The following is a 13,848-nucleotide window of genomic DNA, read 5'->3' on the forward strand; positions in this document are numbered from 1 at the left end:
CCCCACGCAGCCTGCTGTTTGATCATTACTGTGAGGGCATCCTGACCAATTTGCATATTACCCTTTTGTTAGTATAGATACTACTTCCTGGAGGTAAAAAATGTACTTGGCAATGGAAAGTTTTTCTAGAAATGGCTTTACATACGTAGTATTTACGGTATGTGGATTTGTTGGGACCTGTAGCACTACCTTAATAAATTACAAGTATATTATATTATATTCATCAATTATTAGTGTATGTATTCAATGATTACAAGGTAAGTATATTATTATTAAAAACTATACAGTATTTTAGAGTCTTGGAAGCTAATGCTGATTCTACTTTTATCTTTAAAATGTGGCCTTGATATTCTTTTTAAAATTAGAGATCCCAAAACATTAGGTTTTCAAAAACTCGTTTCAGGTTAATAAAACAGAAAAAATGGAGAACAGTGAAAAAATATAAAATTTATATAAAAGGCAAATTTATTAATACAAAGGACATAAAGCAGAGGGCATACAGTCACGTCAGCTAAGGAAATGTGGGTACAGACTTCCAAATGAGATGATCCATGGCACCAACTTTGGAGGAAACACAAAAGTAGACAATTTCTATACCGTCCTAACACACAACACGAACGGGACGCGGGGGAAATGTGTCTGGACACCGGGAATGACGGTTGTGACGGGACCCCCCGCGGAGAAGCCCAGGTTCAGAGAGAATTTGCATGTTTTTTTGTTTTTTTTTGGTTGGTTGGTATTTGGTTAGCAAATAAACCAAGGCATTTCATTTTTCTGTCCTGTTGTTTATGTTGGTAAAAACCAAAGTCTTTATTCACGCAGTTTCCACGCGATTCACATACATACACGCGTGACTTCTTACCAGAACGCACCCCTGAGACGCAGTTCAGAAGACGCTTCGCTCCCTGCCGTCTCTAAGGTCTCCTGGTCCCTCCGGCGCCTCCGGAGTGTAGTTCTGGCGAAAGCAGTTTGCAGAATGCAGCCCCTGACGCAGACCTGCCTTTCCAGGCTGTTGATTTAATCGGAGGACAGGCAGGCCTCAGGGAAGAGCAGGCCGGAGCCGGAGAGCCCGGCGTTGCCTTTATCCGCCGATTAAAGCCTTTTGTCCAAACCGCCGAGATAAACCCAGTGCACGCGTCGCTGAGCCGCGTTTCAACCGTTAACGTTCCGTCTCCGCCTTGCCCCAGGCCCCGAGGGGCGCGGGGTGCGTTCTGTTGACTCAGCGGAATGGATCCGCATCTCCTTTAGAATCAGGACCACAGGAGCCCGACCCGGTCTCTGGGAGACACCAACGTCCTCCACCCGCGCACACGGCCACGTCCCGGGCCTGGGGGGTCCCGGTGAGGAGCGGCAGCGGTCAGCGAGGCCGGCTCAGGTCAGGGAGGAAGGAGGCCCGATGAGGCCTGGGGACGTGCAGTGGAGACCGGCTGGACGGGCGCTGGGAGAGGTCCGGGGGGCGGGACTAAGCGGGGACTCGCGGGACCAGGAGTGGTAAGAAGCAAACCTCCGGGCGGGCCCGCTGAGGCGCGTCTCCATGTCTCCTCGGCTGCTCTCTGAGCCCCGCAGAACCGTCCTCCGGGACGGGCGGTGGATGCTCCGCAGGTGAGAGCTGCGAGTCCAGGCCGCGGGCTCCGCTCGTGGGAAACAGTGGGCATCGCGGCCACCTACGCGGTGAAGCCAAAACCTCCACACGGCACGGCCGGCGCGGCTCAGGGGGTGAGCGTGGACCTGTGAACCAGGAGGTCAGGGTTCGATTCCCGGTCAGGCACAGGCCCGGGTTGTGGGCTCCGTCCCCAGCACAGGGCGTGCAGGAGGCAGCAGGTCCATGATTCTCTCATCATTGATGCTTCTATCTCTCCCTTCCTCTCTGACATCAAGAAAATACTCCAGAAAAAACATTTAGAAACACAATAGCATACTCTCTATAATAAAGAGTAAAAAGAAGAGAAAAACCCTGCCCGCCTACACGTACTGGCTTCGTGAGGGCACGCTGCCCGGCTTCCTCTCTGAGCACCAGCTCCTGGGGGCCGCGCGGCGGGCGGGCAGGTGGTACCTGGGGCCCCCGCTCTCCCCGGGGACGTAGGACACGCAGGACAGGACGGCGCCCCCGGCCACGAGCAGCAGCGCGGAGACCCAGCCCAGGTACAGCGCCTCCCCGAGCTCGCGCTTCCGGCCGTCGTCCAGGGTGGGGTCGTAGAAGTCCCGGACGATGGAGGCGGCCACCCAGCTCACGGGCGCCAGCACCGCCACGCCCACCACCATGAACAGGACCCCGGCGGCCAGCAGGGTCGCGCCCTTGGCCTTGGCCTCGGCCCCGGCGCAGCGGGAGCAGCGCATGCCCAGCGCGGCGGCCAGCGAGGCCAGGGCGGCCAGGGCGCAGGCCGCGCACATCAGCCCGCGGGCCGCCTGCAGGTCGGTGGGCAGGGCCAGCAGCGAGTCGTAGACCTTGCACTGCAGCCGGAGGTTGGTTTGGCTGCGGCAGCTCATCCACAGCCCCTCCCACAGCGTCTCGAAGACCACGATGTTGCTGCCGATGAAGGCGGACACCTTCCACTGCGGCATGATGGTCACGGCCACGGTGCCCACCGCGCCCGCCCCGCCCAGCAGCAGGCCCACCCACTGCAGCGCCGAGCTGGCCATGGTCCGGGTCCTGGTCCGGGTCCTGGTCCTGGTCCTGGTCCTGGTCCTGGACCTGGACTAGTCTGGGTCTTGGACTGGTCCGGGTCCTGGTCCTGGTCCTGGTCCTGGACTAGTCCTGATCTGGGTCTGGGTCCTGGTCCTGGTCTGGGTCTGGGTCCGGGTCCAGGTCCGGGTCCTGGGCCTGATCTGGGTCCTGGTCCGGGTCCGGGTCCAGGCAGCTCTCCGGCTGGGCTCCTGCGCCTGAGCCCCAGCGAGACAGTCCCGCAGGAATGAGCTCAGAGCCTGGCTTCTCGCTCAGAGCCGCTCGGCTGCTCCAGCTCTGAGATTAGATCCAGTGCCGGCTGCCGGCTGCCGGGCCTCCCTCCCCGGTGGCAGGTGAACTCGCAGAGCAGGTGGAGCCACTTTCTCGGCCAATCGCAGACCGTGGCAGGCCGCCCAGTCCCGTGGAGCGGCCAGAGGTACTTGGAATCTGGACAGAAACGCGCTCTGTGCTTCTCCGGTTTCCAAGAAGCCAGGCAGAGCGTTTGCCCGTGGGCATCATCCTGAATGTGGGCACCGTCCTGGGCTGCCCCACCGAGCCCCTGTGAGGCGCAAGGTGCCCTCGTCCTGGCCGTCGGTCGGGAGATCCGGCCAGGCGCGGCTGTGGGAGGAGAACGTGGAGGAGCTGTGGCCGGCCTCTCGGTGCTGAGGCACGGGCGATGGTGGTGGTCCTCGAACCCGGGGAGCCGCGTGCTCTGGACCCAGGGGACCCAGGGGGTGGGTTAATTTGTCCACAACCTGACAGCAGGCTGGGCTGGGGAGAGGTCAGGAACAGGGTGACCAGGGGACAGGGGACGTCGTGAAACCACAGAGGGTCCCCTACGTGCCAAACACCGCTTTCTTCAGGGTGACCAGGGGACAGGGGACGTCGTGAAACCACAGAGGGTCCCCTACGTGCCAAACACCGCTTTCTTCTGAGCCAGGAAAACTGCTTATGGCGCCTGAACTTGACGTAGAAGGAAAAAAACTGTATAAGAAAAAACCCGCCTGCCCGGCCAGCGTGGCTCAGTGGTTGAGCGTTGACCTATGAACCAGGAGGTCACGGTTCGATTCCCAGTCAGGGCACAGGCCCGGATTGGGGGCTCGATCCCCAGTGTGGGGCGTGCGGGAGGCAGCCGATCCATGATTCTCTCTCATCATGGATGTTTCTCTCTCTCTGTCTCCCATTTCCTTCTTCTCTGAAATCAATACAATTATATTTAAAAAAGAAAAAAAACCACATTGGAGTTTGAATTTTGGTCTCTAAGAAAAGAGTGCAGATGCACTGACAGTTCCCGCCCGTAAAGAGAGAGCAAGAATCGGCTGCAGCCAGGACTCGGCGTCGCGATGAGGCTACGGGGCGGCAGCAGCTGCTCGTTTTACTGCTCATCTCCTTAGGCCCGTGGTCGGCAAACTGCGGCTCGTGAGCCACAGGCGGCTCTTTGGCCCCTTGAGTGTGGCTCTTCCACAAAATACCACGGCCCAGGCGAGTCTATGTTGAAGAAGTGGCGTTAGAAGAAGTTTAAGTTTAAAAAAGTCGGCTCTCCACAGAAATTTTAGTCGTTGTACTGTTGGTATTTGGCTCTGCTGGCTAAGGAGTTTGCCGACCACGGCCTTAGACCAAAGCAACTAGGATTGTGCAGGTGGTGCAGGAATGTGCACAAACAGCTACTATTCCTACATAAGATTATTATAGGGCGAGGGGGCTGAAGTCATTGACATAAACTCCATTAGCTGTTCACGGAACCGTCTTTAGTGCCACGTCTGCAAAGGGACACGGAAGCCCTCAACGTCACGCCGTCCGCGCTGTCTCGTCTTAAAATGCAGAGCGGCCCGCTCAGACCGCTCTCACCGGCACGTCGCGTCTGGGAAGAACCGAATGCGTCCTAGACCCCGAGAAGGAGCAGCGTGCTCAGGCGACCCGTCTCTGGAGAGCTCCCCTTTCCTGCATTTTCAGAGCCGGATTTAATGGGGCCATTGAACGCACAGCGTTCAGTTCAGTCCGCTGACGACCTCACACAGGCCGACGCCTCCTCCCTGGTAAACACCCGCCCTGTCGTTCTCCGCCCTCGGCTCTCGTTCTTGTTCCTCCGCCGCGAGTCCTTGGCCAGCACCTGCTCAGGGGAGGCTCCTGTTCATTCTTATCGCGACCTGAAATCCTCGTTGTTCTGCCAGCCGAGCAGGCCCAGCCCTGTTGCCTCTGGATTGGTGCGGAGTCGCTGTTTTCTGTGGTGTGGACAGTTCCCCCGCGTTTACTTGTTAATTATTTCCCTGTTAACGGCCGGCGCCTGGCTGGTCACCGCGTCCTGAGAGCCCAGCACACATGTCAACAGGTCCCTGTGTGTTGTTCCCAAATCACACCGTGCGTCGCCCCTGCCCTTGAACTCCTACCTGCGTGTCCTCCGCAGTGTGTCCTCCAGCGGCTCACGTCTGTCCCCAGCCCCGTGGTCATTAGCACACGGTGCCCGTGTCCGCCACGTGCTGTGACGCATGTGCTACTGCGTGGCTCAGAACGGAGCCCCTGCCAGCCCGGTCGTGGTCTCGGGCTCCGTCACTTGAGCGAATGCGGCCGAGGCCTGAGCACAGAGGTCCGTTCCCACCGTCAGGAGGTGGGGAGTGGGGTCAGGGCCCGGCGGGCAGGTCTGGTCAGAGCCCCTTCCTGGGTCGCTGGCAGCCGCCCACACGCTGGGCCCTCACGGCGGTGCCGACGAGGAAGGTCCGGAAAGTTCTCTTCCCTCCCAGCGCCGCGGATCTGTTGTCACCACGGGCCCGTCTTTCTCAGCAACTTCCTGTTCTCGTCTCCGTCTGTGGTTTCTTTCTTTCTTTCTTTCTTTATTTGTGTTCATTGTTGAGAGTGTTGCAGGTGGTCCCATTGCCTCCCCGTGGCCCCCCTCTGCCCAGTTCCTGCCCCCCCCAGGCCTTCACCCCACTATTGTCTGTATCCACGGGGTAAGCACATATGCATACAAGGACTTTGGTTAATCTTCCCCCTCCCCGCCCCCCCGCCCCCCACACACACCCCTTCCCTATGAGGATCTTCAGTCTTTCTATGCTTCAGTGTCTCTGGATCTATTTTTCTCATCAGTTCATTTTGTTCATTAGATTCCACATATAAATGAGATGATGTGATACTTATCTTTCTCTGACTGACTTATTTCACTCAGCATGATGCTCTCCAGGTCCCTCCACACTGTCTCAAAGGGTGAGAGATCCTCTTTTTCACAGCTGTACAGTGTTCCACGGTGTAAATGCAGCACAGCTTTCTTTTTTTATTTTATTTATTTATTTTTTGTTTTAAAATATATTTTATTGATTTTTTTACAGAGAGGAAGGGAGAGGGACAGAGAGTTAGAAACATCGATGAGAGAGAAACTTCGATCAGCTGCCTCCTGCACACCTCCCACTGGGGATGTGCCCGCAACCAAGGTACATGCCCTTGACTGGAATCGAACCCGGGACCCTTCAGTCCACAGGTCGACGCTCTATCCACTGAGCCACACCGGTTTCGGCTGCAGCACAGCTTTCTACGCGCTTGTCCACGGATGGGCACGTGGCTGTGTCCAGATGTCAGCTGCTGTGCTGCTGTGAACAGAGGGGTGCACGCCTTCTTTCTGATTGATGTTGGGGACCCTCAGGATATACTCAGCGGGGGCCTTGGTGCTTAATGGTCCACCGCCACCGAGCACGCGTGTGTCTGGAGGAGGAATTAAACGAACTCAGTGCAGTGACACCGGCAGCTCGTGCCCCGGGCCCTCGGTGGCTGGGACGCAGGGGCTCCCCGTGTTTCACAGGAGCAGGTGAATGGCCAGCAGAGCACGATGCCGGGTACCCTGTCCGTCCACTGAGGTCTTCGCGGCCACTCATGGCCACGTCCCACCTTCGGCCAAAGCCGACGTGAAAACGTGGAGCTGCACCCCACGGCCCGCCCGTGGCTGTGCGTGGGGCGGCTGGGGAAGCACGTTTTGGGGACTCCCTGAACCCCGTGTGAGCCTGTGAAGCGAGAGGCTGGTGCTCAGAGCAGAGGGTCCGGCAGAGAACGCACACACAGAGGGGTCGTCCCCGCAGAGAGGAGGCACGTGTTTGACCAGGCGAACACGTTCCTGACCAGGCGGGCACGTTCCTCCGTGACCTTGGGGAATGAGTGGGTCCCTACAGCTCTTCCTGCGACCTTCCTCTGACCCCACAGCAGTTCCAGGGCGAGTCCGTGAACGCGAAGGAGGAGGGGAGAAGCTGTGGAATAATAGCTCCAACATGACAGCCGGTGCCCAGTAGAGGATACACACGTGTGTACATACGTGAAGTGTGTTTGTATTGGTCTCAGAGAGGAAGGGAGAGAGAAACATCCATGATGAGAGAGAATCATGGGTCAGCTGCCTCCTGCTCGCCCCACACTGGGGATCAAGCCTGCAACCCATCCATGTGCCCTGACCGGGAATCGAACCCTGACCTCCTGGTTCATAGGTCAATGCTCAACCACTGAGCCACACCGACTGGGCGATATATTTTTAAAATATTACTTAATGTTACTATGTGAATCATGAAAACTATTCAATCATTACCAAGTTATGTTAACAGTTAAGACTATTTAGTGATACAGTCGATGATTCTATGATTTGATCCTCATTAGAACAGAACTCTTATCATACCAGTTTTATGAAGGAAACTGGGTCTTATGAGTGACAGGCCCGAAGCCCCCCACTCCCAGCTGGGAAGGCGGGTGCGGGCTCCCCAACCTCCAGACCGGAGGCCACGCCTGACTCGGGAGACCTGCTCCCGCTCGGGCCTCGTAGAGTGGGTCATGGTAGAGCTGAGCCCTCGCCCCCCTCCGGAGGGAAGTGCGCACCGTGGCTGTGGGGCAGTTTGACGGGAGAAAAAGGTGTCCACGCCGACGGCAGAGTCCCTGTCGGTGCGGGCCGCCGAAGGTGGAAACTGATGTGTGAGAGGCCACCACAGGCCACACACGCACACACATGCATAGACACGCACAGACACGCGTAGACACGCACAGACACGTGCAGACATGCACAGACACACGTCCCGCTGAGCAAACATGAATGCGGAGCCCACGGATGACTTTCTCTTGTGAAGGTGGCGTGCCGGAAACCGAACATTGAGACATTGGAAGTTAAATGTGAAAAGGGAATTCGGACGGCTGGTCAACCTTCATCGCTCTGAATGGTCAGAGCCATTCACTCATTGTTTAGTTGAGACATTGGTAGTTAAAGCAACTCTCACCTGTTAATCATATGTAAATTTTTGCTGATTGTCTATTATTGGAATTTCCTGCCTAAAGGACATGGGTGTATCTCAGACCCCATTAAAAGGGATGGCAAAGGCCAGAGCACGGAGTAGTCCTCCCACTAGAGGTGGGCTCCCGCCTGGCCCCCCATTTACCCAAATTAACTCTTTTCCAGTCTCTTTTCATTTTGATTGCGGCCTTCTCCAGAAACCGGACCTGAACGGGAACCCTGAAACACGCGGGACGTGACAAGGGGCTCCCACAGTGGCGTGGACGAGGCAGGGAAAAGTAATTAACCAGGCCCACGGAGCTCTGGGCTGTGATACTGATTAATTTACAAAACAATTACCTTCCTCTCACCATTTAAATTAAGATCCGTCGCCTCAGGCACCCAGCATTGGCACATTCCCACAGGGTTAGACATTGAGGCCTCACCGGCCGCTGCTCCGGACCCCAGCGGGAGGCGTGTTGTCTGAAGGAGCCGGACGTGGAATCCTGGGCTTTGGGTCCCGAATGCCGTCTCCGCGGCTGCACGGTTCCCTGGGAACGCCCGTTCCCTCCGTGGAGAGGGAGCCTGTGACTCTCCCTCGGACCTTATCCCGGAGGTTCCCCTGCTTTGCCTTCTCCGCCCCTTAACCTACCCCGTGGGCTTCACGGAACATGTATGGGGCTGGGCGGGACTGGAATATCGGGGAGCGGGGAGGCTTTGGAAAATACGTGACCATCTGACCACCATGCTGCGCACCTGAAGCTGATACAAATAATGTTGAATGTAAAAAAGAAAAGAATACACTGAATTTCCTCACCACGGGGGAAATGCCGGGCTAAGGAGCCTCTGTGCTCGGTAAACAGTGAAAAACGTGGAGTGTGGGAACGACCTGAGGGAAGGATGTCGCACAAATAGTTCAACTCAAAACCAACTAGCTGCCCGTTTTCAAGTGAAACTTCCTCGTTTCCAAAAAGAAAGAAAAAGCCGGTTGCCCAGCGACTGCGGGACCGTGAGCGCGAGCTGAGCCCTGAGCCCTGAGGGAGGCACAGGCCGGCCTCGGAGCTGGGCCCGGCCGGAGGCGCTGGACGCAGACTGGCACACCCTCCCCCCCCTCTCCTTCCGCCGCAGCATCTGTCACACACACACACACACACACACACACACACACACACACACACACACGGTGTCGGACCCCAGTGCCCTCAGGGCCCAGGGAGGGGACAGAGACCAGCAGATGGACGAACCCAGCTGGTGCAGCTCCTTGGGGTACACCCCGGGCCCTCAGAGCTTTCCCTTTCATTCATTCATTCATTCATTCACTCATTTGTGTTAATCCTCACCCAAGGATATTTTCCCATTGATTTTTAGAGAGAGTGGAAGGGAGAGGGAGAGACAGAAAGAGGGAGAGACACATCGATTGGTTGCCTCCCGCACACACGCCGACCAGGACCTGGGAACCTGCAACCAGAGTACGCGCCCTTGACCGGAATCGAGCCCAGGACCCTTCAGTCCTCGGGCCGACGCTCTATCCACTGAGCCACACCAGCCAGGGCCAGAGCTTTCCCCTTTTAACCAGAAGTCGAAACCTGGGTTTTTTCAGTGGAATTCTCCCATTTCCACGCTGCCAACACCGTGGTTGCCGAACCAGCGTGTGGGAAACTTTGGCTCAGGGGTCGCCGGCGATTAGCCCCTCGCCAAGGCCCGGTGGCCTCCGCCATCCACCGCCAACAAGGAAGTTCCTGCTGGCCTGGGCGCCGGGCCCTCAGGGTTTGTTTCCATGCCGACGAGGAGAGCAGAACCTGCGCGCCTGGAATGTCCCGGGAGCCGGTGGCACGGGAGGACTTAGATGTCCCGATAAAGGAGCTGAGCACCCCGCCCCCCCAGGCCGATGCTATCGCTCCCTGCCGCGCCGCGGTGCCGCCCGCCCGGCCACGGCTCTGCACCGGCTGCACACGGAGGAGAGAGTGCGACCTTCACCCTCCGGCTGCCTGAGAGAGCGGAGCCGCATTGCACGCAGTGCAGTTTAATAAAGTCCCCTCACCTTTTCCAAGAAGAGAGTTAATAATGATTTAAATTATCAGCCCGGCCGCGAGGCTCAGTGGTTGAGTCGACCTATGAGCCAGGAAGTCACAGATTCCTGGTCAGGGCACAGGCCCAGGTTGCAGGCTCCATCCCCAGTGTGGGGCGTGCAGGAGGCAGCCGATCAATGATTCTCTCGTCATCGATGCTTCTCTCTCTCTCCCTCTCCCTTCCTCTCTGAAATCAATAAAAATATATTTAAAAATAAAACGAGGCAGGCCTGTACTTATGTGGCTCCGTGTCACTTTGTTCTATGAAAACAGCTGGTGGGTGTGGTTAGCAGTTAATCCTGCAGAGCAGCCCGGAATGGGAGCGGAGTGAACACTGTGCGGACGGAGGGTCCGTGGGCCTGAGCCACCGGCACCGCGTTCACAGCCGGGAAGGGAGTTCCGTGTTGTTGGGGAAATGGCTCGGAGCCCGGAGTCTCGGGGAGCTGGTGCTCACGGACGTGGCTCCCCGGCTCCCAGGGATGGCCATGGGGAGCTCACACAGCTCGCTGAGGCGCGGGGCCTGGCAGGGAGGGGGCGGCTGGCCTTTGTCAGGTCCTGGTGCCGCCACGGGGTGTTCCCGTCCCGTGAGGTGCGCGCCACGGCTGATCCGTGTCCCGGCCCGGGGCTGAAGCACCGCTGAGGGCCAGACCTTATCGCTGACCCGGCTGAAACTCTGTGTCTGGGACCCGCAGGCCCGAGGCCGTGTGCTTAGGACAGTTTGGTGCCGATCACAATCTGATGTCCTTGGGCTCGATGAGGAAGGAAGGGAGGGGGCGGGCCGAAAGGAGGAAGCAACACCCGGGTTATAAAAGTTCATGGCCCGGCCCGGCTGGTGTGGCTCAGGGGTTGAGCTCCGACCTACGAACCAGGAGGTCAGGGTTCGATTCCCACTCAGGGCACAGGCCCGAGGTGGGGCGTGCAGGAGGCAGCCGATCCATGGTTCTCTCTCATCATGGATGTGGGATGCGTGTCCAGAGAGAGAGGTGACCACCATCAGTGACAATCCAGAACCGAGGCGGACGCCATTCTCGCTCACAAATTCCAGTGAGAGCGTTTTAAACCAGAAGCCAGCACGCTGCGTCTTCCGTGTTTAAGAGAATAATAGACCGCAGACAAAGCGTTTTATTCTAGGAACGCGCGCTTTGTTCCACGTTGAAAAGGATTCCGTGCGTTCTCTGCGTGAAGAGACGGCCGGAAGTAGCCGAGGAGCTTCTCAATAGATGTGGCAAAGGCGTCTTTACAAAACTCTGCCCTCGTTTACGAAAAAGTAAAACAGCATTGCAAACTAGAATAAAAGGGGAATTTTTAAAAAATTGTCTCTATTGTTGAAAGTAAAGAGGGTTTTCTTGATCTGACCGAGGGGCCTCAGAGCCGGCGGCCTTTGATCGTGTGATAAATAGAGCTCCCCTCGGGCGGAGGGAGGGACAGGGAAGACCGGGCCCGCTGTGGGTTCTGAACCGCAGGCCTGTCCACGGCGGCCCCTTAAGGAGAGAGAAAAGGACGGATTTTGAGCAGAAATCAGGAGCACGAACATGCTGTTTAAATGTAAATACATGCCTCGGCTACCCAAAGCCAACTATAGGTAAACTGTTACAATTAATAAATGAACGCAGCAAGGTGCTCTGTACAAAGAATGCAAAATCAATGTATTTATTTACACTCACAATAAAGTCTAAAGAAATAAAATACAAAAGTGGACTAATTACATTTAAGCAAGCATCTCGCTTGACGTTTTGTTAAAGAAGGCCTAAAGAAATGGAGGTACTGACCCCGTGTTGATTGGGAGACGCAATACTGTTAAAAGCCAATTATTCCCAGTGGATCTATTGATTCAACACCATCTCCATAAAAGTCTCACGAAGGCGTTTTTAGAAGATGCCACGGGGCCTGTAAGATACACACGGAGATGCGCGGGCAGGAAGCGGCGGAGACGGTGTGAAGAAGGACGGCTCCACGCGGCGATCATGTTCGGGTGCGGGGGGGGGGGGCGGGGGGGGGAGCGTGGGCAGCCGGGGAACTGTGCGAGCGGATGGCCCTTCAAGCGAGCTCCCGCGCTAACTCGAGGGTGCAAACGGCCGATAAGCTTTTATTGAATAAAATGTGTCTCTTCCTGGTTTTCCTAATTATATTTTTCCTTCCATTTGCACCTAAAAAGCCCTTTCTTCCTCCTGAGTGGAAAACTGGCAATAAAAGTGGGATGATGATGACACGTACGTCGAATGCCTGCCCTGGGGGCCCCGTGACGAACACTTCCTGTGCTCAGCTCATCGCACCGCCCGCCCGTGACCCTCCGGCAGGAATCCTGGCTGTTCTTGTTCCGTGGGGACCTGTGGGCTGCGGACCCAGATAACAAATTGGGGAGCTACCATCGGTCTGACTGACTCAGGAACCTCTGAACCCTCCACCTCCGTGGTCGGCAAACCGCGGCTCGCGAGCCGCATGCGGCTCTTTGGCCCCTTGAGTGTGGCTCTTCCACAAAATACCACGTCCTGGGCAAGTCTGTTTTGAAGAAGTGGCGTTAGAAGAAGTTTACGTTTAAAAAATGTGGCTCTCAAAAGAAATTTCAATCGTTGTCCTGTTGATGTTTGGCTCTGTTGACTCATGAGTTTGCTGACCACTGCTCCACCTGGTCTCCACACCTTGGAGCTAGTGATACTTTGGCCTGGATCATTTGCGGGGAGCAGGGGGCCGGGGGAGGGGGGCTTTTCTGTGCATCGGACGATGCCTATCAGTATCTCTGGCCTCTGCTCACTGGATACCGTCCCCTCTGTCCCCCACGAGGTGTAAACATTTGGAAAAGGATGTGCCCCGGCCCGGCCCATGTCCCCTGGGGGAAAAGTCACCCAGAACCACGCTGGACTCAGTGCCGCCCTCCTCCTCGTCTCGTCGCCCTTCGGGGAAGAGCGGAGCCTTAGAAGGTGCCGGGTGGGACCTTTCTGCACAGAAGTGTGGTCTCCACCGTCGGCCACAGGGCCTGCCTCTGGCGTGGGGCTTGGGGAAACCTCGTTAACTTTCCTGCCTGCTTCTTTAAAAACACACACTCAGGTTCTCATTGCTCTCAGAGAGGACGGGAGAGGCAGAGAGAGAGAGAGAGAAACATCCACGATGAGAGAGAATCATGGATCGGCTGCCACCTGCACACCCCCTACTGGGGATCCAGCCCGCAACCCGGGCCTGTGCCCTGACCGCGACCTCCTGGTGCACAGATCAACGCTCAACCGCGGAGCCACGCCGGCCGGGCTCATGCTGCTGCTGCACCCACAGCCCGGGGGCCGGAATCCAGGAGAACAGGGTTTGGTCTGAGACGCTGCCCGGCTGTCTGACCTGCCTTTGTTGTCTTGTCCCCGAGCATTTCTGCTGGTGGACCTGCCCCACACGAGCTGCTGACGTAGGTGCTCGGAACGGGGGTCAGAGTTCAAGGGGAAGCGCAGAGCAGAGGGAGCTGGGGTCAAACTACAGGCGACCTGCTGAGGCACCGGGAGCTGTCCTTTTGTGACCGAGGTCCTGTGGGGGGGAGGCAGGTCCTGCCCCGCCCTGGGAGGGCAGCACGCCTTTCCTCCCTGAAGGCACGCGTCTCACCACCAGGGGGCAGTGGTGGGCCTCCAGGTTGGCCACAGAAGGCCCTGAACCAGAACCACGGGCTTTGACCTGGGTCTGAGCCACTGGAGGGGGGACGGCAGGAATGTTCGAGAGGCCTGTGTAGGTGTCCCCAAAAGTGTGTACACACTTTGAACGATTACAAAGTCCGCGTTTGTAAACATTCAGTTCGTGTTCAACATTTAAAAGAATCCCCAAAATGAGTAATGTTTTTATTTTTTTGTTAACACCTGACTTCAAGCTGATGACTGTTCTGGTCCAGGAGCTGCTGATACTGGGGAGCGGCGGCATCTCAA

The 13,848-nt window shown here is 56.9% G+C and overlaps 1 protein-coding gene across 1 annotated transcript; it reads right to left on the bottom strand.

The window, feature by feature from the left end:
* Window positions 1-442: 442 nt before the first annotated feature.
* On the bottom strand, window positions 443-3,218 carry CLDN8 (claudin 8). Its single transcript, XM_079766279.1, has 2 exons — window positions 2,751-3,218; window positions 443-2,692 (listed from the first exon to the last, which is right to left on the bottom strand). Exon 2 carries the CDS (start codon window positions 2,638-2,640, stop codon window positions 1,963-1,965), a length of 678 nt encoding a protein of 225 aa, XP_079622405.1. The 5' UTR covers window positions 2,641-2,692; window positions 2,751-3,218; the 3' UTR covers window positions 443-1,962.
* Window positions 3,219-13,848: the final 10,630 nt, after the last annotated feature.

The sequence above is a fragment of the Cnephaeus nilssonii genome (genome assembly GCF_951640355.1).
Source record: "Cnephaeus nilssonii genome assembly, chromosome: 3".
Taxonomy (NCBI): domain Eukaryota; kingdom Metazoa; phylum Chordata; class Mammalia; order Chiroptera; family Vespertilionidae; genus Cnephaeus; species Cnephaeus nilssonii.

Excerpts from the sequence above, each read along its gene's own strand:
- CLDN8 (XM_079766279.1), bottom strand. The coding sequence starts at position 2,640 with ATGGCCAGCTCGGCGCTGCAGTGGGTGGGCCTGCTGCTGGGCGGGGCG.